Source organism: Phoxinus phoxinus, assembly GCF_949152265.1.
Source record: "Phoxinus phoxinus genome assembly, chromosome: 13".
Lineage (NCBI taxonomy): Eukaryota > Metazoa > Chordata > Actinopteri > Cypriniformes > Leuciscidae > Phoxinus > Phoxinus phoxinus.
The window spans coordinates 24,214,362-24,242,219 of record NC_136888.1 but is presented as its reverse complement, the minus strand read 5'-3'; the positions used below and the strand labels follow the sequence as shown (position 1 = coordinate 24,242,219).

At 37.9% G+C, this 27,858-nt stretch overlaps 1 protein-coding gene across 1 annotated transcript in view; it reads left to right on the top strand.

Moving 5' to 3' along the window:
* The window catches only part of ush2a (Usher syndrome 2A (autosomal recessive, mild)), a 207,058-nt gene that overhangs the window by 118,955 nt on the left and 60,245 nt on the right, over positions 1-27,858 (top strand). Inside the window, exons 41-50 of the mRNA XM_079632841.1 lie at positions 4,150-4,778; positions 7,717-8,045; positions 8,715-8,837; positions 9,603-9,766; positions 9,913-10,122; positions 14,991-15,193; positions 16,021-16,133; positions 20,063-20,261; positions 21,803-21,971; positions 22,115-22,336. Coding sequence (XP_079488967.1) covers positions 4,150-4,778; positions 7,717-8,045; positions 8,715-8,837; positions 9,603-9,766; positions 9,913-10,122; positions 14,991-15,193; positions 16,021-16,133; positions 20,063-20,261; positions 21,803-21,971; positions 22,115-22,336 — 2,361 coding nt within the window. The remainder of the gene's footprint in view (positions 1-4,149; positions 4,779-7,716; positions 8,046-8,714; positions 8,838-9,602; positions 9,767-9,912; positions 10,123-14,990; positions 15,194-16,020; positions 16,134-20,062; positions 20,262-21,802; positions 21,972-22,114; positions 22,337-27,858) is intronic.

The following is a 27,858-nucleotide window of genomic DNA, read 5'->3' as shown; positions in this document are numbered from 1 at the left end:
AACGCAGACCAGTAAAGCTTAAATAACACTTTGCCTCTGCAGAGTGAAAGACCGGGCAGCTGAGCCGAGGAAGGAAGGAAGGCAGGCAGGCAGGCAGGCCGGGGGATGAAGTAAGGAGGGGTGGTTCACGTTCAAGGTGACTTGATTGTCTCATGTGGTAAAATTATTTACAATTAAGGAATTTCTCCTGAGAGCCACATTGGATTTGCCGGCGAGCACCTATGCGGGCGTTTTGCGGCGGCGGCGGCCGTGAGCTTTTTCAGTATTCATGGACGCTCCTGAACCTTTGTGGTAATTGAATCAGTTAGAGTGCTGAGTGGAGCAAGCATAAAAACCTGTTAACCCAAAGGTCAGATCTGTGCATTGTTTATTTATCAGGAGGGAGAGGGAGCAAAATCGGCAGGGCCCCTTCACAGACACAGTAAAAAATTACCCCCAAAAATAACAGCCACTAGATGAATGGAGAAATCTGGGCCGGAATCATAAGCAGCGGCCGGCTGTGTGAAGCGCAAATGGAGGAGGCTTGAGTTAGGGTTAGGAATGACTAATGGGAATTAAACCTCTTTTTTTCTTGACATCATTTCGTGATCTGAGTTATTATGATAAAGCGGTTATATTTTTAAAAAGGTCAGTTTGTTTAGATAATGCAGTGCATTTACTTGTACTACATATTGAACACACTTGGGTTTATAAAACATTAGTGAGACTATATCATGCCAGCTGATAGCACTGTTTATTTGCACCTACAAGATGTGCTTTTGTACTGTCCGATTTGCTATAGGAATTTGCGGATCAGTTAACAAAACAAAATTTGTATGCGGCAAACAGGTCCCTTCCGAGTGTTTGGTTGAGGCTTAAAAAACAGTAGAATTTAACAATAACGATTTCCTATTTTAATGTATTGTAAAGTGTACTTTAAATTGTCACATGGTCCTTCCGAAATCATTCTAATATAGTGATTTGATGCTCAAGAAGCATTTCTTATTTCTTTTTAATTTTTTAATTTTTGTGATGTTTAGTATTTTTGTAGAAACAATGGATTTTTTTTAGGATTCCTTTAAAATAACAGCATTTATTTTTTAGCGTTATAAATTTATTTACATCCTTCCTGAATAAAGGTATTAATTTCTTTCCAAAATAACAACAACTTTTAAACTGAAGTGCACACAAATGAGTCCAATTTACATCGCAGAGCTGTTTTAGCTGGTGGTTAGTGAATAAGACGCCGGATTTTGCTCTTAAATAACATGCAAAAGTGGTATAACTGTGAAGTGTCTCTTTATTTTTCATTATTAGTTTTTTTTAAGTCATTACCTTGATGCTTGTTGTGGTGGCCTCTGAGCTTTGGGGAGAGAAAGAGTACATGTAGCCGGTTATGTCTCCTCTATACATAGTGAGTCAGTTGGGAGGTGATGGTGATGGGAGGTGGAAAGTGGGCCATCTGTGGGGAGACATCAGCAGCTCAGCACGGCTGAGAGAGAGCCAGTCACCTTGATCCACACGCCCTTGCCGGTACGCCATTACCGTGCTACCGTGGGATGTAAATGGAGGAGGAAAACATTACCTTCAAATGAGCTTTCATAGGGCCCCAAATATCAATCAGACAGCCCAAGCTCCCGAGCAGACAGGAGACGCTTAAAATTCAACAAAACAACTTCACTTCAATTACCACATCTCATATATTCCTCCTGTAACTGCTTTCTTTTTACCAAATGTTCGAACTCTTTTACTTATCATTCTTCACTTTTTTTCTGGGATTTCTTAACTGTTCTGTCAGAAAAATGGTATAAGAAATTACTGTAATGTAAATCTGCATCCATATATCGGGCCTCACAGAATGAGCACAAATAGTGCAATAAACCAATGTGACATTTTGGATCAGCATTATTCTGAAACCCAATAGCAATGCTCCACATAGCAAATAAAGACAAATCATCAAAATAGTATTTTCTCGATTTGCATTTCCTGGAGGAAATGCCAGTGCTAGCAAAGCAGCAAAAGAAGGTGTTCAGGTAATCTTAGGTTTTATAGGCCTCCGTTGTGTTTAAATGAAATGCTGCATTTGCCATTGTCATGATGCTTAGAATGCATCAGCACAAAAGAAGAAAGTTGAAAGTGTGTGTGTGTGTGTGTGTGTGTGTGTGTGTCTATGCCAGGGGTAGGCAAGTTTGGTCCTAGAGAGCCGCTTTCCTGCTGAGTTTAGCATACACAGGTGAGTTTTTTTTTTCAGGATTGGAGCTAAACTCTGCAGGACGTCGGCTCTCTAGGACCAAACTTTCCTACAAACAAAACTTGCTTGCAAACTTGCCTGGTCTATACAATGCAAGTCAATGGGGTCCGATGTTGTTTAAACTCCAGCGTTCTTGAAAATATCAAAGGTATATTTACAAAGGTATGGAACATGAGGGTGAGTAAATGATGACAGAATTTCTATTTTGGGGTTGACTTTCCCTTTAGGGTTTTGGGTTTGCAAGTACTCTATCCACCATGTCTTGTGAAGATTCCTTTAAAACTCAACTAATATTCTGTTTCATTGACATTAAGTTCAAAACAAGAGTGTTTTAGTCTGTTTCATACCTGTCATAGCTGAGGAGAGACTGACCAAAAATCAGATAACAAGATTGGTGGGGTTAAGACAATAGATAGGAGACATTGACAATCACACCAAACATGACAAAGACACGAGCACATGGCCAGCGAACACAATCACAAGCTATGTGCTCAAACATAACAAGACACGAGCACACAGCTAATGAGAACACTCATAAGCCGTGTTTACACAAAACATGACAGCACGCAGCCACTGAAAAACACAAGCCGCATGCTACACAGCACAAGACAAAACATAACATGAAAGCACGCGGCCGATGAAAACACAAGCCGCATGCAGCACAGAACACCACAACACACGCAGACTAAACTCACAGAGCACACGGAGAATGAGCAAATGCTCATCCCATGCGCTCACAACAGAAGACAAACATACAGAGCATAAATGTCATAATCCCGACGCAGAACCGAAACCAATCTGGACCAATCCGAACACCAAACTCCGCACACAAAACAACTCTCGTAGACAGGAGAGCGCGTGGCCCGAGTGAAATCGTAACCGCACACTCACAACAAGACAGAAGGATTGTCAGAGCTCTGTCACCAAACCAAGAATAAACTGACCGAAGTGACAGAACCCTAACAGAGGATGCTGCCATGTGTTTTGGCACATGCGTGCTTGTGAATGTGTGATTATGAAAATGACCCGAGCTGTCCGGGCCTGAAGAGCCATGAACGATTTCTTGATGTTAGGCAGCTGTTGTTGTAACCACTCAGAGAAATGACCAGGCAGGAAACTAAAGTGATTTCCTCCAATTCACTACAGACCCTTCAGAGGCTCGCCTCACACATGGCTGATATCCCTCAGCCACATAACCCCAACGAATAAATCCATAAATATAATTTCATATTTGCTTGTGATATGCAGCGACTGACTCCGTCCTCTTTGGCAAATGAGCTGATTTGCAAACCCCCTGTTCTACATTTTAATCCAGGGTATCAGGCTGCTCCAATCAGACGATGTCCTTGTGCTGTCAGTCTCAATGCTGCGCTGTCAGAGAGGAGCTGCTTCTCTCTAGAGCATGGAGATCAACCACACTCAGCAGTCCTTTGGTTCAAATCATTTAAAGACAAAATTAATTGCAATCTTATTAGTGATTATAGTTCATAGATGGATATTAGATACTCTATAATCTTTTCACTTTTATTTTGCCTCTGTCCCGACTTCTTTTGGACTGTTGCAGCCATCAAAATAAAAATTTAAAAAATTAAAAAGTACAATTAAGTTGGTCAGTAAAAACATTGGAAATATTTTATTTGTAAATTTGTCAGTTAAGTTAAGGTTCAAGAGAATTAACAAATCCCAGATTCTTGATTTTATTGCATTTTACAAAAAAAAAATCCATAAAAAAAGGGGTTTGTATTAATTCAATACATACATTTTAGATCATATTTAAAAAATAAGAAAAGTAATAATTTCTTTGTTATTTACTTTCACTTTCTGTGCATGTGTATTTTATTCACCACTAGTGGCAACAAATGTAATTGCAAGAAATAATTATTGTTTCACAACAGATTGAATAGTTCTTCTTTCTTCAGGACCTGGATCGGTTGACCCACCTGTACTCTCTGACATCCAGCCTAGAAGTGCTTCTGTCTCCTGGTCTCCTCCATCCCAGCCCAACGGCATCATCACCCATTATAATATCTACCAAAATCACCAGCTAACTGCTAGTGTGCCAGGGAACAGCACCAGCCACACTGTTTCTCAGCTTGCACCCTATCAGCAGTACACCATACAGGTGGAGGCCTGCACAGCAGCCGGCTGTGCTCAATCTGCTGAGTCCCACACCATACGCACCCCACCAGCCCCTCCAGAGGATGTCCCAGCCCCGCAACTTTACTCCGACACACCCACCTCGGTGGTCTTGTCCTGGTCACCACCACGTCATGTCAACGGGGAGCTGGACGGCTACACCGTGGAGAGGAAAGCCACTGGCACACAGCAAATCTCTACTGTGGCCAACTTGCAGGCCAACCAGACTCTCACTTACCTAGACAGCTCGGCCGCGCTCAGCCCCTGGAGCTCTTATGAGTACCGCATTGTGGCACACACAAGACTGGGTGGATCCAATAGCAGTGAGTGGAAGAAAGTGACCACCAGACCTTCAAGACCTGCTGGCCTGCAGCCGCCTAACGTGCTGGTTTTGGATCCAGCGTCAGTACAGGTATATAGAGAGCTTGTTTCCGTTGTACTTAAGGGCTAAAATGGTTGAAAAGAATAAAAAGGTACAATAATAATTTAAAATAATTATTTAGAAATAGGAATTTTAATATTCAAAATATTAATAAAACAATCTCAAACTTGCTTAAAAATTTACAGTTTGAATCAGTCAGTGAATTGTTCAGAGCCGTTACTGAATTCACAACTGACTGACAGGCGAAACTATTTACTTAATCACTAATTTTACAAAAATGTTACAAATATTTTACAAAAATACTGATTATTGTGTAACATTTAAGGTCCATTTACAAAGTTTAATCAATTATAAGAGAACATTTCTGTGACATTTTTAAACCATAATCAGCTAAATTTTCTTTCAAATGAATAATGTTTTTTGGAACTTTCTATTCATTAAATAATTCTGAAAAGAAAAAATGTATGACAGGAATAAATAACTATTTATATTTTAAAATATATTAAAGTCCGCGAAGTTGCAAACGACTTTTCTCCAGTGTTGTGACGTATTTCCAAATGAAACGGAATATTGAACAGAGGGCAGGGTTTTACTTTAGCGCTCCCCCTCTCCATCTCTGCTCATAGCAGACTAACGGTATGAGGGGAGTGGTTAAGCGGTTTCAGCCCAAGCCGTCAAACTGACGTCATCAGAAAAGGAACGTAATTCCAGACTGGAAGTAACTTTTCAGATTTTGATTAAAGATTACCACGGCAAACTATTTTTTTCTGTGTATTAACTTACACGGATTAATTGTTCACCACAAGACTAGTGATATGCACTAACAAAGTTAAATAGGGTCAATTTTGGTTTCATGTCAACTTTAAAGCACAATAAAGTAATAATATTTCACAGTATTACTGTGATTTTGATCAATTAAATGCAGCCTTGGTGAGCATAAGAGACTTATTTCAACAACATTTTTTTAATCTTAATCACTACCACAAAACGGTAGTGTATCAAAAAATGCAATTTTTAATGCTTTTAAAGTTTAAAAGAACATGTTTGGTTTGTGCCACAATCCAAACAGGCTGATGAGAGTGTGCATATTTCTTTGTGTGTGAAGTGCTTATCAATCCTGTCCCACCCTCCTGTCGGCAGGCTCTAGTGCCTTATGCCGCCTTTTCACCAATGAGGTGCAAATGAGGTCTTTGCTGTGATTGTTAGTGAGAAGCTACTGTATTTCTTCCCATTAATGCCACACCTAGAACATCCATCATTATTCCAATGACACTCTCATGGTATGAGAACATTGATACACGTGGTTTCCAGGTCATTCCAGAGCTGATTATTAAGGAAGAGCCAATTAAGACTGTCAGATTATTGTTTGAACCCCTCATGAATGTGCCCTTGTTCACCTAACGTTTTAAATATTGTTCTTGTTTATTTAGTGTCGGTAAGAAATGTAAAGCAAGCAAGACCTTATTAACACTTTGGCAAAGTAGATTTAAGTGTTTAAAAGCAAACTGAAACCCTCAGCGTAGACATCCCTGTAATTCAACAGACATGATACTCAAGAGGGCTAGGTAGCTTGCAGTCTTTTGGCTGGTTTACAAGTTGGATTTAAGGGGCGTTAATGTAACCAAACAAGCTTTGCAGCTTAGATCCTGCTGTGTGTAAATACACCCTCTCTTTCTCTCTTTCTCTCTTTGTTATTTGTTGTGTGCTAGTGCCAAGAAACATGGACAGAAATGCTTACCACTTCAAACAAAGGCAGCATTTGCATAAACTTGCTTGAATTATTCATTTTCCCCTAACCCCGGGTTTAGTGTATTGTAATACCATTATTATTTCATTAATTTGTTAACTGCTGCATTTGTGTGTAACTGGATGAGAACTCTTCTACATGTAAAAGCCAAAAAACAACTGTTTGCATTAGCATACGCTATATTGAATTCCTGTTGAGATGCTAGCAGTCTCCGTGGTGCTCATGGCAAACTCTGTGTTAGCAAGTGTTGATGAATTCGTTTGGGGTCTTTTTACATTTGTTGTTTCTTTATTTTTACATGGCAGTGAAGCGATGTAACTGACGCTGGTGGTCATGTGACAGTAGCAACATGGCGGATGTAGTATGTCCGAATTTCATTCATACTACCCTAATACTTTCAAATTCACATGTAGCACCTACTCAGACAGTAAGTGTTTTCGAAAGCACTGTGTGTCCTTTTACTAATGTCTAAAAGTTTTGAAAAAATGCTTTTATTCAACAAGGATGCATTTAGAGTTGATTCTTTCTTTTGAGAGACGATCACATTTTTTATCGCGCACTTTCGACTTTACAACTTTGCAGACCGTTTACATTCACAGACAGCTATATTACACACTGCATGAAAGGGAATATTTGAAAGAGCATAATAGGGGCACTTTTAAAATTAGGTTGGACTAAAAGCGCTTTCTAAACCTTCCTTCACTTCTGCTTACATTTCAATTTCCATTATTATAACTTTTCTTTTCATAACTAATCCTAGCAATAACATTTATCCAATCTACCATTTCATCTGGTTTCTACCATTTCTTTCATTTAATTTCACCCCCAGACATGCGCAATATGTTTAATGCGTCTGCCAAATGCTGCACCAGATACAGTATGCAGCAACAAGCACAGTTTCCTGCAATTCCATTAGGATTTCATTATGATCTCCAGGGGGCTGAGGCCCTTTTTAAATGTAATGAAAGGAATATTCTGTCTTGGGTCAAAGTCAGGGTGCCTTCGCTTCATCGCATGACGTCGGTTCCACAAACTCATCGATCTAAAAGCCTGAGATGATGTGTTGTGATATTGCGCTGGACTCCGGCCCTTCTCTGGAGCCTCAGACACTCTCGTGAAACCATTTTAGTTTATAACTACATGACCACAAGAACTGTTATACTGTGATGTCAAATTCTTCAGATACTAACAAGTTCAAATGTATCCCGTGTTTTACTGCAGGTTACATGGACCGCTCCACTCATACCCAATGGAGAAATTGAGCGGTACGAGATCCGCATGCCTGATCCACACGTCTCGCACACCAATACATCCGTACTCAACCGTACCGTCACCAGCCTTCTGCCCTACACCAACTACAGCATCACTATCCTCGCCTGCTCAGGAGGGGGAGGCCAGGCCGGAGGATGCACTGAAAGCCTTCCAACACTGGTTACTACATTACCCACAATCCCACAAGGCCTGCCATCTCTGTCGGTAGTAGCCATCAGTGAGTCTTTCCTGGCGGTTTCATGGCAATTCCCATCAAGGCCGAACGGCCCCAACATAAGGTAACCGATTGATTTTTAATCGTTCTTGACACACATTTAAGTAGTGTTACAACTGTGACAATTATAATTTACTACTAAATGTATTTATTTTATTTATTTATAAAAAATAATTGTGTTGTTGTTATTATTTTTATGTGAAGTATATAGATATGGTTGTAAAATGTGTGTTAAAATGGATGTTTATGTTCTTCAAAGTTAAATCAATTGTAATCAGAGTTGTGAGCATTTCATATGGTAAAGCAATTCCTAATATATTTTGAGAATAATCCATAAATCTCCCAATTAAATGAGGACAGCAAGTGTCTCCCTAGGTTGTGAAGAGCGAAGCACAACGTAAAAGTTCTTGTTCTTTCTCGCTGTATATTTTAGTCTGTTTTTGAGCTGATTAGGTGGTAAATAAAGGTCTGTTCACGGCGGATGATTAAAATTCATGACTACTTTTCCCGCTGCTGCTGTGTTTGTTTAACTAGGCTTATAAAGCGCACATTAAGCTGAGCTCTCCTGATTACAGGCAAAATTAGCATTACTGTTGAGGGAGAGAAAGAAAGAGAGAGAGAGAGGGAAAAGACAAAAGCACAAACGCAGTGAAACAGCGGTGCGGGTGAAATGGCAGGAGGATTGTGGGAGTGGAGCGGGCTCTGATTATCTGGCTGTTTCCGCTGCCCTCAGATTTGAGCTGTTGAGACGGAAAACCCAGCAGCCCCTGGCCTCACGTCCCCCTGAAGATTTGAATCTGTGGTACAATGTTTACGCAGGAACCAAATTGTTTCATGAAGATAAAGGCCTTAGCAGGTGAGATTACTGAAATTAGCTTTAATGCAAACTTTGCTTGTGTGTACAAAACTGTTTTTGTGCACCGATGCCATCTTTTTAATGCTGTTCAAAGATACTTTGAGCAAATATTCCATAGAATTAAATTGTTTTCAGCTAATCTTTCTCTGGCACTCCTTGTGTGTACGCTGAAAGACTCCAACACAAAACCCGCAGTTGTTTCCCTTGTATCACAGGTTCTATCATTTAGATTCATGTCTGACTTCATTAAAATGTTTTCAGTCCTTGTAAATGATTAACTTTGTGCTTGAATTTGTGTAACATATTTAAATACTTCAATAATAAAATACTTCAGCAATATCACAACTTTTATTTTATCACAGCTACAGTATATCACAATTAGATATTAGAGCCTCACTCTTTTGTTACATATAGTACAAATTACAATTTGGGGTCAGTAACAAAATCAAATAAATCAAGCCTTGGTGAGCATAAGAGACTTCTTTCAAAAATAAAAAATAAATCTTACTGACCTCACACTTTTGATTCGATAAATATATGTAAAATAGTTATACTAATAAATGTATTAATTAAAGCATCTTTCTATATATATATATATTTATTTATTTATATATATATATATATATATATATATTATTTTTTTTTTTTTTCTATGTAGTTATTTTATTATACATTATAATTCTATATTCTATATATATATTATAAAGGCAAGATTCCATAATAATGAAAATGTTCTTGTGAGTGATGTTTTTAAATGTGCTGCAGGTACACATGGTACGAATACAAACTTCTGGTTCACAATGACGTTGGCTATGCTTCAGGGGAGGTCGCCACAGGAGTCACACTGGCTGGGCAACCCCTCACCCCCACCAACGTATCCATCCAAGTTCTCAATCATACGGCGATCCTGGTCAACTGGTCCACCCCCAGTAAGAGTCTAGATTCTCTACATTATTAAACTTATCCTGGCCCTTGACCGAAAATACATTTCTGGAAAGAATCTGTGTTTAGAGAACTTGGTTTTTGAGATTGACCTTTAGTGTGTCCTGTCTTTTACTATATTTTTTGTTCCCAGCTCTACAAGATTTGCAGGGAAGGGTGGAGGACTACATCCTTACGGTTCTGTCCAGCCAGCACAGGCAAACTCTTGCACTTGACCCCGCTGTGACCTCTGTGGTAATCTCTGACCTGCAGCCCAGCACGGCGTACAAGCTCTGCTTGACTGTGTCCAACGGTGCCCACAACATAACCAGCCCTGAGGTCAGCTGCACTACTACAGATGGAGGTGAGTATGTGCTACATTGATGTTTGTTACATACATCTATTTTGACTGCCAAGCCACAGGCCCCTAAATTTGTAGTATATTTTAGAAATCTAATGATTTGATTGATTAGGGGTTAGCATTAGGATTGATTTTTAGCATAAACCAAAGCATTACATGTATGCTGTTCATACTATTCATACTATTATTATTTGTCCTTTGAGTATGTGTTGAGATTTAAAGCAAATCCTTATTGGGGAGATTCTTTACCTGGGGAGGCCATGGTAACACCCCCCTGAAAACTATTTTCTAGTCATACAAGTACACTTCCTATTACCAGTATTTGAATGGAATCGATATCTCCAAAACTGTTTGCCAAGCTTACACTACCATTCAAAAGTTTGGGGTTGGTAATATTTTTTTTAAATATCACTTATGCTCAATAAGGCTGCATTTATTTGATTAAAAATACAATTAAAACTTCACTATTTTTTAAATATTATTACAAATTTGAAAATAATATTTTTTATTGTAATATATTTGAAAATGTAATTTATTCATGACAAAGATGTATTTTCAGGAGCCAATACTGCAGTCTCCAGTGTCACATGATCCTTCAGAAATCATTCTAATAAGCTGATTTGGTGCTCAAAAAACATTTCCTATTATTATCTGTTGAAAACGGTTGTGCTGTGTAATATTTTTGTAGAAACCATGATAATTTTTTTTCCAGGATTCGTTGTATGGAAAGCTATAGGTAGAACAGCATTTATTTGAAATAGAAGTCTTTTATAACCTTATTTTAATGCATCTTTTAATTTAATGCATCTTTGCAATGCAAGAAAAGTGTTCTTTTTTTTTTAAAACGCTACTATACATTTCAGTAACGTTTCTACTAATTACTAATAAAACGTATGATGGTATCACAAATTTTACCTATTTAGCTGAAATCACACAAAACTATACTGTGTTTTTCTATTTGGCACATCCTAGAGCAAAAAGATCAGGTGGTGTCTTTGCTAATAATTTTATATGTGGGATCTTGCTTTCTGCATCTAAACCTACGCAAGTAATGTGAAAGTTTAAAGAGCGTCTTATATTATATTTAGGGTTTCAGCTGAAATATGGACTTTACTAGACCGCAACCATCTCTATATGCTTAAATGGGTGGAATTTGGATTGAAGATATTGGTTAATTATGGTTTTCCTGTCAACACTTCAAATGTTCCTGTGATTTCTGTCAGCCTGCCTCTCTCATATCACTCCAGCAGCCCCTGCTCATGGAGATAAAAAACGGATGAGAAGAAGAACTGATTGATTGAATATTTTCCCTCTGTACTCTAAAGGAAAACCTCACAAGCTGCAGAAGAATTTGCCTTTTCCAAAATTTTGATATCTTGACCTCTGTGCTATGATCAATAGTCATTAAACTGTCCTTCTCACACACAGTTAATGTACTGATCCACTGATAGCACAGGAAACAGATGAAAGCTCAGCAAACCTCTCACATACGCATTCACATTAATTTGTGCCTTACACACCAGAATCTAAACAACTGGCTTTCCGTAACATGTCTGGACCTCTTTCGCTCCCACCTATCAGTATAATTAAAAGCATTAGAAGATCATTTGCTCCTAAGTAAAGGTTACAGGTCATTTACCAAAGAACTTCCAGTGGTAGCTTCAATATTTTACAGCCTAAAGAGCAGCTTATTAAAAGCAGTTGAACTTAAAGATCATATTATGCTACATGATAGTGTATATGTTAAGAGCCTGCTAATTAAAAACTGGAATGGAGGCGAGGTTGTCCATGCGAAGTCTTGCATTAATAATGCAGCAGCAGAAATTATATGGAAAGAGACGCTTCAGGAGAGCACTGATATTGGTCGCATCCAAGTATGTCTCATTATTGCTCTTTTGTTCAGTGATGGCGAGTAACAAGGAAGCACTAAGCATTTTTCAGTAACTCGACAGTAGTTCTAAACAGTATAGCCTTTTCAGTAATAAGCTACTTTTTCCAGCAAATAGTTTCTATTTAAGTCAATAATCGAGTCAATAACCAAATGTTCTCTCCTAAACTGCCCTGTCTCACATTGTACATTGTACATTGGGAAGTTGATTCGCACAGACAGTTCCTGCAAATTACCAGATTGTTTAAACTTTATCTCTTTATTTAGATATTTTATTGGTAGATAATTACTGCTCTGCTCTTAAATAAAAAAAATCTTGAATATTTATTTTGATAGTATTTGAGAGATCATTTGATATATTTCAGTAGCTTTGTTGTAGTTGGTTACTACTTTAAGTAGATTGCACCTAACTATGTTAGGGGCCGTTCACACAGAACTTTTTTTTTTTTTTTGCATTTCACTGTGCTGCTTTTCCAAAATAAACATGCACCAGATGGACTTCTGACCATTTCGCTCATGACTTGTACCTTTTTCAGCATCTTGTGCATGACACAGTGCTCTAAAAACTCAAATTAACATTTTTTTATTCCATATATTATTGTGTTTTTATACACAAAATCATATTTTGTGTGAATGACCTCTTAACATGTTATTTGGGCATCATTTTGAGTGACATGTCGTCCATTAATGAATGGCCGAAGGTGTTCAGTTGGCTGTTACAGTAGTTGTCGAAAACATGTATCTGTCCCTCATAAACCTTCAGTATGATCTGCTGTAAAAGTAGAAGTGCTTTAACTAGAAGATATCTCAGATGGGGTCTCTTCGCGTTGACCTTTGTGATAGCAGGATATCTCCTAAAGAGAGACTTTTTGAGGCTTTGAGTAAGAACCGCAGTCATATTCTTTGGAGAGAATGTAAGTGTCAGGACCCCTGCTCTTTATTGAATTCATTCCCCATCCCATCATGTCAACCATTGGCTTGTTCAAAGCCGCTGCTGAGATATTTGATCTCTCAGCTGTCATTAGCACTACACTCATGTCTTTCAGCTCTCTTTCACAAACTAACTTCACTCGCCTCTGAAAAAAAGCTTTATCAATCATTCCCTTTTTACATTCTTTCAGAAGAGCCTTACAAAGTTGTCACAATAGCTGTTTACTAGAGTCACATCAAGCTGGAAAATAGGCTCTCTGGTCTTCTTTTGTAAGTTAGTGTGATTTGTCATGGGAAAGGAAGAGCTTGCAAAAAAAAAAACAGAGTGGGGAAAAAAATAAAAAGAAGGCGAAAATGGTGCGAGCTGTAGAAAGAATCCCCCAGACTGGCCCAGTTAACCCCCTCTGCCCCCGGTGCAGCACTTCAATCCCCGCGCGCTTCTCCAGGACTGATTCAATTTGCCCACAAACCATCTGCAGGAACCCCCAAAAGCAAGAGGGAAAGTGAAAGAGTGACACTCAGCTTTTTCTCAGTCTGCCAGACCTCCCTGATGTATTGCTGTCAGCGTTCCCTGATGTACATATAAAATTACATTATTTATACACATGAGTGCGCTCAGGAACACACATCAAATGGACGCATGTACTGCTGCATTGTTATTGGTTCTTTTTGAACCAGACAACTTAGGAACATATGTGTGTGATATACATGTGTGATATACCCACACACATACACGCACACACTTATAACATTATATAAATTATTTCTGAAAGATCATGTGGCATTGAAGAATTCCGTTTTTGACATCACAGGAATAATAAAGTAGAAAACAGCTATTTTAAAGGTACATTGTGTAACTTTTTTTTGTTCAAAATGTATATAATGAGCGAGTACATCATGAATCCATCTTCCAATCCGGGTTTTTGTCTTATACCGAATCACTACGGTACGCCTATAAGTTGTTATATTCTGACTATTTTAGTAACTGCTGTGAAGTAAGTTACATAGTGTACCTTTAAATTTTAATAATGTAAAAAAAAAAAAATCTGTATTTTTGATCAAATAAATGCAGTCTTGTTGAGCACAAGAGACTTCTTTCAAAAACATAAAAATACTTATTTTTTTAAAGAACTTTCTAAACTTTTGAATGTTAGTGTAAATTATTTATATGTATTTATACTTCCTAGGTGATTTCTATGAATGTATTCCTTATACTGTAGTTTTGAACACTTTAAGCTGGGATAGAAGAAATTATTTTATAATTAAAAAAGTAACACTTTTACCATTAGTTAATGCATTAATTAACATGAAATAACAATAAGCAATACAGTTGTTACATTATATTAATCTTTGTTAATATTAGTTAATAAAAATGCAGTCGTTCATTTGTTTTTGTAGGCTACTAAATGTTGAAATGAACATTAAATAAGATTATTAAATGCTGGTATTGTTCATTCTTAGTTCATATGATGCATTTTCATATTTTCCTTATTTTTTAGTGTGTTAGCTGTTTGTATAAGATCTGCAAAGTTACAAAGCTCCAAGTCTCCCACAAAAAGACTGAAAAAAGACTGAACACTTGTAAAATGTTACCAAAAAAAAAAAAAAAAGCTACACAGATCAGCTTTAAGAAAATGCCTCAGTCTTTTTTTATCATTTTCTCTCTGTCTCCTCATGCTCTTTTTCTAAGGCAGAAAGAAAAGTGCAGCCCAAAGCCATTTCAGAGACTATTAAGGGAAGAATATGCTGTGTGTTGATGCTAGCACTTGCACGATTTTAGTCTTGAAAGAATGAAAAACTGCTTTTCCTTCAGGTCTTTTTCTGTAGATATTGTTGGTGTCATTGTATTACTCTTTTGGACACTACTGCAGACTTCACGAGGACCTCAAGCTTTCCCCAAGCAGCGTCTTGTGTTTGGGCAGAGGTTAAAGAGACAAATCTTGAGCTGTTCAAAAGCACTGGGTTATGTCATTATGACTGTATGTTTTCATGAGGGCTACAGTCTGCTGAGCTCTTTTGGGTGATTTACTGTGGCTTTCTCTCTGTGTTGCAGAACCCGAGGGGATCTTTCCTCCAGAGGTGGTGACCCTAAATAGCACAGCAGTGAGGGTGCTATGGGCAGCTCCTCTTGTTCCAAACGGAGCAGTCACACTGTACTCTGTCTATTTGGATGACCGCCTCTATGAGTCCACTAGCAATGGATCCGGATCACTGGAAGTGGGAGGACTCTTGCCGTTCACTGTACACAGTATTCAGGTCTGGCCTTCTGTATCTAAATGCACAATTACATTGGTTTGGTAACACTTTACTATAATGTTTCATTTTAACATTTGTTAACTACATTAGTTAACATGAACTTATAATGAACTACACTTCTACAGCATTTATTAATCTTTGTTAATGTTCATTTCATCATTTACTAATACATTATTCAAATCAAAAGTTGTAGTTGTTAACATTAGTTAATGCACTTTAACATGAACAAACAATGAACAGCTGTATTTTTATTAACTAACATTAACAAAGATTAACAAATACAGAAACAAATGTATTGCTCATGGTTAGTTCATGTTAGATTAAATAATGTTAACAAATGAAACCTTATTGTTTAGTGTTACCATTGTTTTTTATTTACTGTATATTATACATTGGGGTCTGAGACCACATTGAAAATCTAGGATCTGAAGGTTTTATGATTTAAAAAGTCCCACGTTTTTGAGGATATTCAACCCGAGCCATCAAACTGACATCATCAGTCCAGAGCGGAATTTTCAGATTTTGATTGATGATCATCAAAAAAAAATTTTTTGTTTACCACAAGACTAGTAATGTGTGATGAAAAAGTAAATAGGGTAAAAAAAAAAAAAAAATGAATGACGACTTTAAATAAATAGAGAAAAGTGGTGGCATAAAATAAGGATTTAAAATTTTTAATTAATATTTATGTTTCTGCAATGTTTGTCTAATAAAATTTGTTCATTTTCTATTTAGTGAAAATATCTTTTAGTGGTCTCAGACTTTTAGATTCCATTTCATGTTTTTTATTTAACCTGTACAGTTGGACTGCTATACTCTGTGTTTAGGTGGAGGTGTGTACCGTGTACACGTGTGTGAAGAGTAACAGCACTCAGGTGACCACGGTGGAGGACACACCTGCCCAAATCAGCAAACCTCAGATTCAGGTGCTCAGCTCTAGGTGAGTCAGTCAAGCAGACACAGAAGGGCTTTTCATACTTGAAATAGTTAAAGGGGTGGTATAATGCCCTTTTCACAAGATGTAAAGTCTCTGATGTCCTCAGAGTGTGTGTGTGTGTGTGTGTGTGTGAAGTTTTAGCTCAAAATACCCCTCAGATATTTGTATATAGCATGTTAAAATTGTCACTTTTTGAGGGTGAGCAAAAATGCACAGTTTTTGTGTCTGTCCCTTTAAATGAAAATGAGCTGCTGCTCCTGGCACAGGGGCGGAGCTTCAATTACCTCCTCACACAGAGATGCACTGAAACTTTTATGTTCAAACCAGAGTCAGACAATGATGGAGAAACTCAAGAAAAAGTAACAATATGTAGAAGCAACAGGACATTTCTGAATGGTTAGTTGGTGAATTTAGGTAGCTTATGTGTAGTTATCTTCTAGTCATTGATTAGCATATTCTGTCGTGATAATCTATAAATCACGTTCCCGGGGGCAGAGTTTATGTAAATTTTAGGGTTTGTGATGTCAGTAATCCGGGAGGAAGCTCGTGTAGTCCCTATCAGCCGTTTGTTGTAGTCCTCCTTAAAAAGCAATTTATTTAAAAGAAAATATCTCCCTTTGCTTCACGTTTAACACTGCTCGTAATTTTTCAGGGTTTACAATTAATCCAGGGTATTCATAAGCTAACGTTTTACACTGTACATTTCTAAACCCTGTATTAACACAACAATAATTTTTATTTGATTATATTTTCACTGGAAAATAAAGTAGGATATATAGTTTTCACCTGTATACTGTTGCCTTGCATTGAATGTTCTGACATTGAACAGCTTGAAATCGGTTGCATCCAGTGAAGACCTGGTACTGTATACAATATAAGAAAATCTTACACATGCCACAGTGTAACAGTGTAAATGCTGTAAAATTGTGTTTTTGAAGGGACAAGGCACACAATACTCTGTGTGCCATAGTAAGCCATAGTTCACACATTTTCTACCGTGCTGTCTCTCACGCTCATGTCATATCACCAGTGTGTTGTACTTCTCTCCCAATAGAATACTAACTACTGATCGATTGGCCCGACATGGCTGGCCGTGGCCTACACATGCCCCAAACAGTTCATTTATTTGCCACGCTAGATTTGCTCGAGTGGAATTTAATCAATAGCTAATTCATTAATTCTTTCTCTGGTGCTTCGTGGGGGCTGGGCAAAGGAATCGGTTGCTGGCTTAAGCCTTGATTGAAATATGACAAGTGCTGCAACCGATGGCTTACCCGCTGCTGCTGCCCAATATGAATTCCAGTTATTTCTCTCCATGAGGGATTAACGGTGGACAGCAATGACACCCTTTGTAATATAATACTAATGCATTTGTTATAGCAAAGCTGTTTCCCCATCCCCCAACCCTCCAAAAGGAAAGTAATCATGAATAATATTTTGTGTTGTAAAGGCACACTGTAATCGCCAAACGATTCTCTGTCTGCACTTTAAAAAAGGAATCCTTGTCACATTTCATGAATTCCTAATCAGATGCTAAGGTCTGTCAGCTTTAAGTCGTCCGGGGCCTTCATTATCAATTAGCTTCCTCATCAGGGAGGGGGCAGAGGAGAGGAGAGAGACCCTCGCAAACCGTAATTATGTCATTCTCCACGTCTTACATATGTGACAAGAGATTTGCAGAACACAAAAGAGATGGGCAAAAAGCAAAGGATGGCAAATCACGGAGCGGTATGGATATTATCATGTGTGGAGAGAAGATGAAAAAGATGATGAAAACAAAAGCACATTTCCATAAGGTTATGGCTACAGTTAAGAAAGAAAAAAGGCTTGTTTAATGGCTTTTTTGTTTTTTCTCCCTGTCTTCTCTTCCTGATAGCATAGCTCTCTGCAATGTTCCTTAAAGCAGCAAGCTGCCCTGCCAGATGTGAATTTATTTTTTTAATGTTGTGTTTTGGTTTTGTTTTGATTTCTTGTCTTGTTTTATTTATTTATTATGGCTGGTAAGATTTGCTTACAGTATGCCACAGCAGGTTTACCAGTGTGTGCCAGTTAAAACTTATTCATTTAAAGATGATCAAAAGTACCTTAAAATATGGGATAATATACAGTGTTGGGGAAAGTTACTTAATAGTTAAGATAGTTAATAGTTAAAAGTTAAATAATGCATCACAATATTGCGTTACTCCCTAAAAAAAGAACTCATTTGTTTTTATGGAAAGTAATGTATTGCGTTACTTTTTTTTAGCACTTTTCACTTTTCTCATCTGGCCTGGGCTTGCTTGTTTGTTTTTTAACCACAAAAACAGCAACAAATAAGCCTCAGGCTGGAGGAAATATTATTTACTCCTGTACAGTAGAGGGCACAGCTCAAACAAACCGATCACTGAAGATAGAACGCAGGAGAAGAAAGTTCAACCCTTATTTCAGCAATAAAAAAAAATGAAACCGAAATGTGATGTTTATCTAAACGTCATTTATGCTTATTCGTATGGTTGAGTTGGATCATCAAAGGTCAGCAACAAAGACATTGGTTAATAAAGTGAGATTAAAAACAAAGTATATTTGTGTAATTTAACATTTAATTATTGCAAGTTTCCGGACATTTTTCTGAGTTTGCATTTTACAGTTTCGATTCATTTCGAGGAATACCCAATCAGTTTTTGTGCAAGTGAGATGAGTAAATGCATGTTCACATTAAGTCTAAAACTAAAATAACCATCATGTTTACACAGCGCACACAACACCTCTGCACTTACTCACAATTTCTCTCAACATGGGGAAAGTAAATCAGTAAATAAATTGGGAAACAAATTAACTTGAGTTACTTGTTTGAAAAAGTAACTCCGATATTTTGTTGTAAATTTAAAAGTAATGTGTTACTTTAGTACAGTAGTTACTTGAAAAAAGTAATCTGATAACATAACTCACGTTACTTGTAATGCATTACCCCCAACACTGGTAATATATGATACAATACAGAAACACAATAGCCCCTTTCACACATACAGTCTTTACTGGTAAATTACGGGTAACAGATCATGTGTGAAGTGTGAACAAGACCTTTTCAAATATACCAGTAAATTTGTTCTGGCAATTTACCTGTAAGAGAAGTTTACATTACCAGTAAATCATCGGTATATTCGCTGTGTGAACGCGGAATGAAGATTACTGGTATTTTGCACGTATGAGGTCGGAATGCGCTGACGTAAGAAGTGATTTTGGCCAATCAGAAGCCGTTGAAATTGCACCGGCTCTGGGCCATTCATAAAATGATGGTGCAGATGACGCATTTACTCAGCACTGTTTTCAAATGTCTTCAAATTGGAGTGATACCGAAACTAAAGCGCTTCTCCTCGTCGGGGCGGATGAAGAGATTTGTCAACAACTTTATAAAGGTGCTAATGTTGCTAAATGTTGCCATTACTACTAAATATTACAAAATGTTTAAATTGTGGTACCATGCAATTCTTGTAGTACAACTTAATTATGTAATATAAATATCTAATATTATCTTATATCTTAAAACATTTTAATGACATGGTACCTGTCTCAATATTTTATCCAGTATCTCAAACCAAGCAGTAGTGAACGAAAATTTTGCTTTTCTGTGGAAAGCCAGCTTCTGCATGATGAGTGGAGAGGAAAATCAATACAAGAAGTACATCAGAAAAAGAAAAGATGACACACATCATAACTCATACTGCTCAGCACAATCTATTTGGCTGTAGTAAGTTGTAGAAAGTGCTATATAATGAGGCGATTATCACCATTTTTCCTATTATGTTACATGCTTCTTCCCCTTGACAGTGATAGAATAAAAACAAAGTATGAGCTAAAACCAGACTGTTTAACTTTGACAATATACACCAAGTGGTGAGCAATATTTGTGAAGGTGTTTTATCTGTGCTGTGTCTGTATACTGTGTGTGTTAGATCAGTTAAACTAGAATGGCTTTCACCTGGTCAGCCCAATGGCATTCTGGGAGGATATGACGTGTGGCGAAGGACTCTGCAGTGGTGCGAGGAGCTGAAATCCCAGCAAGTGTTTCCTTCTCAGACTCGCTGCTCGTACCTGGAGTGCCCTGCAGAAAAAGACTTCTGCGGCAAGACCTGTTATAAGCCCGAGACACAGGTAACTACAGAGAAACCTCATTTAAAATGTTACACTTATACCATTAGTTTAGCTCGTAAACTATTCCACGAAGAAACGGTGACGTATGTATCAGTTTGAGTGGCTGGTATTTATCTATGAAGTACAGTCCCTGTGATTGTTTTCAGTAAACAGATTAACTTGTCTTCTGCTATTGCTGCCATCCTGGTGTTATTGAAATACAGCCAACTTGGCAAGCAAACACAGGCCATACGTCTCCACCAGCTTAAATCAGACAGTAATACACTAGAGACAAGCTCACAAAGAGAACACAACTCAGATAAGGACAAGAGCTCTCAAAGCTGTAAAGCAGTATAGTCGAAAAATGAGTTTTACAGAGGCAACATTATACACTAGTGATCATGTGTTAATGGAGCTCGTCTTGAATTCAGCATCATCTAAAGTTTAAAACATTGTGAAAGGTGTTTTGTTTGATTCTTTATTAGTGCCACTTGGAAATATCATCTTTTCTATGGTATAATTAGGAATGTCAGTTTAATGTGTTGTTTTAATGAAAAAAGTTTTATCTAAAAAAAAGACTCAATAGATTTTCCATATTTTCTGTAATAAGGGATTCTCCTATTGTCAAGGAAAAAGTAAGCTTGCTCTAGTGATTGTCAACCATTTAAGACCCCTTGTTGTCCAACACTATATCCCCCCCCCAGCAAATATTGATATATACAATTAATTTGATTGATTAAAATGTTTATAGTTGCCATACAATTAAAGTCCTCCCATCTATGTTATAAATGCATTTTATTAGATTCATTCATGTTTTTTCCCCCTTTTATTCACATGATGAAATGACAGACTTCTCCAATCATTTAGTCCATTTAAACTCCTATTTGTCTATTAGTCTATTTTTTTTTTTACAATTGACTGCAATCTCACATTCTGCCTTCATCCAATCAACATCCAATGGATTTTCTTTGTCAATAATGCATATAATTTGGATTATTTGGACTTTAATCGCTTGACAACCCTTGTTAATGTACTTTACCCTGTCTAAAATTCTGTTTTGATGGCAATTACTGTATGTCCAAGCTTTATTTTGTACTGTCTTCACACAGTGGCTAATTCTCAGGAGTTTGATAAACCGGGTTCAAGTAGGTTCAAAAGTTCAGACCTCTCAAAGGCACAGCAGAGGAGGTGTTTACTGTATGCCATTTTTCTACTGGAAGCTGGGCCAGAAGGTAAGGACAATGTCAGTGGCTCAGGGCAATACAGATTTTTCAGACGCCACAAGAGTATCATCTCAGCGCTGTAGAGAATCTATCCTGTCCTGATTTCTCGCCAAAGTAGGCAGTGGAGTCCGGCTAAATATAGCCCACCGCTGTGGAGGAAAGAGGTGGGCTGGATTTCTACCTGCACTCACATGTGCCTCTGCGGGCCCTCAGGGCTGAAGCATTGCCACCTCTTTACTTCCTAATTGCCTTGAGGAGTGCAAAACTTGTGTGGATGATGTATTTGAATTGCATATATTTTTGCAAACTTTTATCTGTGTATGTGTTTTATTGTTGCAGGTGTGCTGTGCAGGGGCCGTTCACAACGTAAATCAGTCCCATCAGTGTTGTGGAGAGCGCTATGTTCCAGCTTCACAGGATTCTGGGAGTGTGTGTTGTGGAGGTCAGTTTGTCCAGCCTCTGTCTCAATACCAGTGCTGTGGAGGATATTACATACTGGTCCCACCAGGTATATACTGCATTCAGTTTTAACGCAGTCAAATGTGAATTCAAGTTAGGGTTGCACAAAAAATATCAATCTCATTAGTGCTTATTTTCTGAGCATTACTTTGTTTACAGCAAATAGTTTATTGTTCTATTCGTGTTTTGTAGGAGAGGTCTGTTGTCCGGACTCTGTGGAACGGCGTGTATCTGTCGGTCTCGGGGACTCGTGCTGTGGTGGGAGTCCTTTTGGCTCTGGAGCCGGACAGATCTGCTGTGGGGGCCGTCTTTATGATGGCTTCAGCTCCCAGTGCTGTGGAGGACAGCTAGTCCCTAGAGAGGCGGTGTGCTGTGGGGATGCTGACCAAGGAAGGCCCCATAAACATGTATCAGGTGAGCGTTCAGAAACATGCTTGCAGAACAATGTTGAATTATAATAACTGTGTTGTATTGTACATTGCTGTTCAAATGTTTTGAGGTCAATGAGAACCCTTATGTTCTCCAAGGCTGCATTTAGGTACAATATGTAAGAATTCTGAATAAAATATCCAAAAATCACTTGCACAGTGTGATATATTTCCTGAAGTTGTGTACTTACAATATACCAAAAGTTCCCAAAGATTTTTAATTTCAGAGAAATTCCAATTTTAAATAATTGGCCTTCCCGGAATCCCGGTTCACTTGTCGCCTGTCAATGACATAATATCCGCGTTATCCCTGGTTTCCGCTCGTAGTACTGCCATAGTAACCATAGCGACAGACGTGGACAACTGCGTAGTGCGTAACGTCTAGCTGCACACTGTTGTTGTTTTGTTCAAACATTATGGACCATGGCATGCAGACTTTGGGGAAAAAGGAGAACTAAAACGAGGATCTGGGCTTGATCGCGTGTGCCGCTGATATCTGTCTCTTATTAGCAATCGAATAAAAACATCAATGTATTCACTCATCTATAAACATTATTAGATCTATCAGCTTGACGACAAGTTCCATAATTCCGCACGCCTTTGTTATTGTAAGAGGTTAGCGACCCCTAGCATGAAAAAAATTACATATTGTATCTTTAATCAACAATACAGCAAAACAGGAATATTGTGAAATATATTATTATTACAATTTACTGTTTTCTATTTTAATATATTTTAAAATGTGATTTATTCATGTGACGGCAAAGCTGAATTTCAGCAGCCATTACTCCAGTCGTCAGTGTCACATGATCCTTCAAAAAACATTCTAATATGCTTATTTAGTGCTTAATAAACATTTCCTATTATTATCAATGTTAAAAAGAGTTATCTGTGTTTGTGGTGTTCCAGACCAAAGTATGTACGCGGTGCGGAGTGAACGTAATTTGTCATAACCCCTGGATGTAAATGCTATTTTTGCATGTCTCCCATTACACTTATCATAGAACAATCCATTTATCATAGCTTCTTGTTACTGTTTGGAATGCCTTTATTTCGAGCCTTAAATCCTTATTCAAAACAGAAAATGTGGCACTAACTTTAAATGGGGCAAAGCACGTATGGCCACTTCTTTACAGCTAAGTTTAGCCCTCACTCCTTAGTGACTTTCTAATGACACTGTGGAGGAGTGTCAGAGGAGCTGAACCCTCTTGGGGTCACACAGGCTCCCCTGCAGTGCCCCACTAAAGTGGGCACCTGGGCACAGATGGGCTGGATGGGCACTGGCCCTGGTGTCAGCCATCTTTGTCAGGCTGGATGATGGAGCTGAGTCTATCTAAACACCAACCAGAGCTGTGCCAAGCCCACAGCAGGCTCCCAGGATGCAACAGAACTAATGGCCACCATGAGGTCAGTGGCACCAGTGTATTTATCAAACACAAACAGTCTATAAGTCGTTCGGTGGCTTCGGTAGCATCCTGGGATTGGGTCCAGTAAACATTTTCAAGCTTTGGTTAATCACCCTGTCCTTGATATACAGGTTTTCAAAGCTATTTGTGTATTTTTTTTTTTATTTTTTTTTTGAGGAAACTTAATCACTTCACTAATTTTACTACTGTACGTACCTGGAGTTATTTCAGAAGCTAGCAGAAACATTTTTCTCTAGATTAAATCACTAAACGCCACAGCGCTCACATTACCTTGATATTCTCTTCCTTCCTTCATCTTACTGAAATAAGGCAGATGAAGAAGTCATCGCTCATTAAAGAGAGCATCCTGGGGAGAGCATATGTTATGATGGATAGTACCGTTAGGATAACTAAAGGCCATTTGCCTGGTAGCCACACCGCTGGTTCATGATGCTGGGGGCTCACGCCGCGAGCTCCACGCTGGCTCCTGACGCTGTCAGCCTGCTCTATTATTGAATGAGCTACTTAACCTTGATAAAGACACCCCAACTCCCTCAAGGTTCTGTCTCCTTTACCAGCGGTGAGTGTCTCTGCAAATATAAGCTAATGGTCAGATAACACGGCATATGTCATGAGCTGAGAGCCTCTTCTATTGGCAGAGAAGGATGCAATGTGAGTCAGAACTGCAATGTGCTGTAGACAAACATGTATTTGGTAAAAGCTTTGGGTGTTTAATTAGCTTTATGAGGGATATAGCATATTTTGCTTATTTTTTTATGTTGATGATATGTGAGACCAGGTGTTACAGGGATTTTACCACAGTGAAGGGGTGTTGTTATATTCAACGTGAAGCATAGTGCCTTAACCATGATGAAATCACTGTAATGCATGGCCTCGCTAGTCTGATCTAAATTTTTCTGATGCTTATGTTTGTAAGTATTTGTGTGTACAGAATTATTATTATTATTATTAATAACTATAGGCAGTTCTTCCATCAAAAAATTATATACACCCTCCTTCGGATGAGACGTAAAACCGAGGTCCTGACTCTCTGTGGTCATTAAAAATCCCATGGCACTTCTCGTAAAGAGTAGGGGTGTTACCCCGGTGTCCTGGCCACATTCCACCCATTGGCCCTTACCAATCATGGCCTCCTAATAATCTCCATCCATTGAATTGGCTCTATCACTCTCTCTCCTCTCTCCACCTATAGCTGGTGTGTGGTGAGCGCACTGGCGCTGTTGTACTGTGGCTGCTGCACACTGGTAGTGGTTGAGGAGAGATCCCGACATCATTGTAAAGCGCTTTGGGTGTACAGTAGTACATATGAAAGCGCTATATAAATGCCTCATTCTATTCTATTCTATTATATTCTACACTACTGTTCAAAGGTTTGGGTGGAAAATAAAAGTTGGAAAATAAAAGAGCTCGATTTATTCACAAGCAGTTTCCTTTTTAATCAGAATAAACTCAGGAACACACTTCTTAGGCTATGCAGCAAACAAAAACAGGATGTGTTTTAGAATGATTTCTGAAGGATCGTGTGACACTGACGACTGGAGAAATTATGCTGAAAATTCAGCTTTGCCATTACAAGAACAAATTACATTAGAAAATATATTAAAATAGAAAAGAGTTATTTTGTATTGTATTTCTGATCTCTGTTGTGCAGAAATGCAGTGACATTGTGTTTAAGCTGCGCGTGCTCCTCCAGATTGTGGAAATAGAATCACAGGCAGTTTTCTGAGGATGTCCCACTGAGATCCAGCTGATGGCCGATGGAAATGTGATTACCAGGTCCCTAAAGTGCGATCTGTCACACATTACACTCTACCCTGTCAGGACTCGCAGCGCTCCAGCGCAGTGGAGATGGAATTGTTAGAGACAGCCATCAGCTGTTTGAAAAGCTGCCTGTGAACCAATCCCTGAACCAGTCTCAAAACAACTGCTATTAGTCAAATTACAAAAGAAAATGAACATTGTCACCTTTTGGGCACAGTTTAGAAATCACTAAAGAAACAATCGATTGATCAATAAGTCAAATAATAAATCAATTTAGACCAGCATTATTTGCCATACGAAGACTCTAGTAGTTAGAATTATTGCAGTTTTGTTTGACAATAAACACTTTTTTAGACCAAATTTTGTAGCATCATAGACGGTTTATGTTAAAAATAATTAAATAAAAAAAGATGTATTATATTACATTACATTGTTATTTATTAATATTTGGTATTAACATAATACCTAAAAATGACAATGATTAAATACTATTATGCTCATTTACTGAAAAACTGTTGGAATACAGCCGTTGTTGCCATTAAGATTCTGTGTGTTTAATGAAAACTAAAACACAAGAAAAAAAAGAAAAAAAAATGTTTTAAATTCTATTTTCACTAAAAAAAGAGTGGTAGTTATTTTGGTATATAGTGGTATAAAAACCTTTAAATATATTAAAAAAAAATCGGTGAACGTTTTTTAGTAATGAAGCAACCAAATCATTTTGAAACTATTCATTGAAACATAACGTTTGAACTGATTCTAGTAAATGAACTTACCAACTCTAACACAGTTTTTTAACACAGTCTTAGAAAATATAATGACCAAATAAAACGCACATCACAATCATCAGAATATTAACAATGTTGCTTAATTATATCCTGGCATATAACCCAGATTTCAAACTAGTCACAGAAACAATGACATTTGTTTGAAGGGGAACTGTGGAACATTTCATCATCCTCCATGACAAGTTACAAGAGCCTTTAAACTGTTGAAATCCAATCCAGTCTTCTGAATTTTTCCATTTGAGACATGGGAAACAGTTTAGACAATAGCCTTGAGTAATACAGGGTATTACTGTGCATGTCCCGCTGTCCTGTTTAAAGTTTAGATTTGGTTCTTTGCATCTGGAGGCTTGGTGTCATACAGAGAGATCTTTTAATATCTGCTTATGTACAGAGCTCTGCTTAAAAGCACAGTGCCTGAATCACATTCAAGGTTAAATCTGAATATTTTACACCATTTAAGTGTTAAAAGCTTTAGAGCTGTGTGTGTGTGTGTGTGTGTGTGTGTGTGAGAGAGAGAGAGATCATAAGAGTGGGTGTGGAAATGGCTGTGACGATGTCAAAAAAGTGCAATAATTAAATATGTTCTCAAGGACACAATGACCATTTGTGAGTGGAAATGATCCCGGTGGCTGAATGCGTCAGTGTCTGCGTTGTATTTGTTACTGCACGAGCGCTTCATCATGGCTCATATGTCCTCATATTGTTCTGCCAAAGCTGTCTTGCAAATGACAAGACATGAATGCCAGAGAGGGAATTATTCCGAACACACACGCCTGGATCTTTTTTTTTTGCTGAGACAGATTGGAGATCATACAGATTAAGACCATTTTCTTTCAACAGTTATGATGATAGCTTTTCTTACCTTACTCGCTGCTAATAATCTCAGTTAATAGGCTTGAGCAATTAAAGAATTTTGCATGGCTCAACTACTAATCACAAAGTACAGATTACTAATGCTTTGCACGTATTGAACGGGACTAGTAGTGTCGGACCACTGATGGTGACGCTTTTGATGTTTTAGAGTTGTTTTAATAAGAGTTAGTGGTATGGTAGTTTTATTCATTAAAATTAGGTCATGTTTTAGTTAAATTGCAATACATTCTTTTTAAAACATTTAAATCTTGTTTAATGTGAATTTATACAAAAAAGCATTGGAAAATCCAGACAAATGCTTGTGTGCACTTTAACATATAAGTATAAATGAACACTAACAAAGATTAATTAATGCTGTAAAAATGGTTTAATTGTTAGCTCATGTTAACTAATGCATTAAAGGTGCAGTAAGCAATTTCTGAGAAACGTTGAAAGTGGATCGGACCCTTATAGCCAATCAGCAGTAGGGGGCGTGTCCACTCATGATGGGGGAGGAGAGAGAATGAGCAAGAGGGAGATTTGAATAAAAACTGTAGAAAGAAAAGATGGCTGAGAGACATTACAAAAGAAGAAAAGGTCAGAGGAAAATCACTGGAAAAAGAAGGCTTATGATCAGCCAAGAGCTTTAGGGCTCAGTTTAATATTAGAAAAGCTTTCCA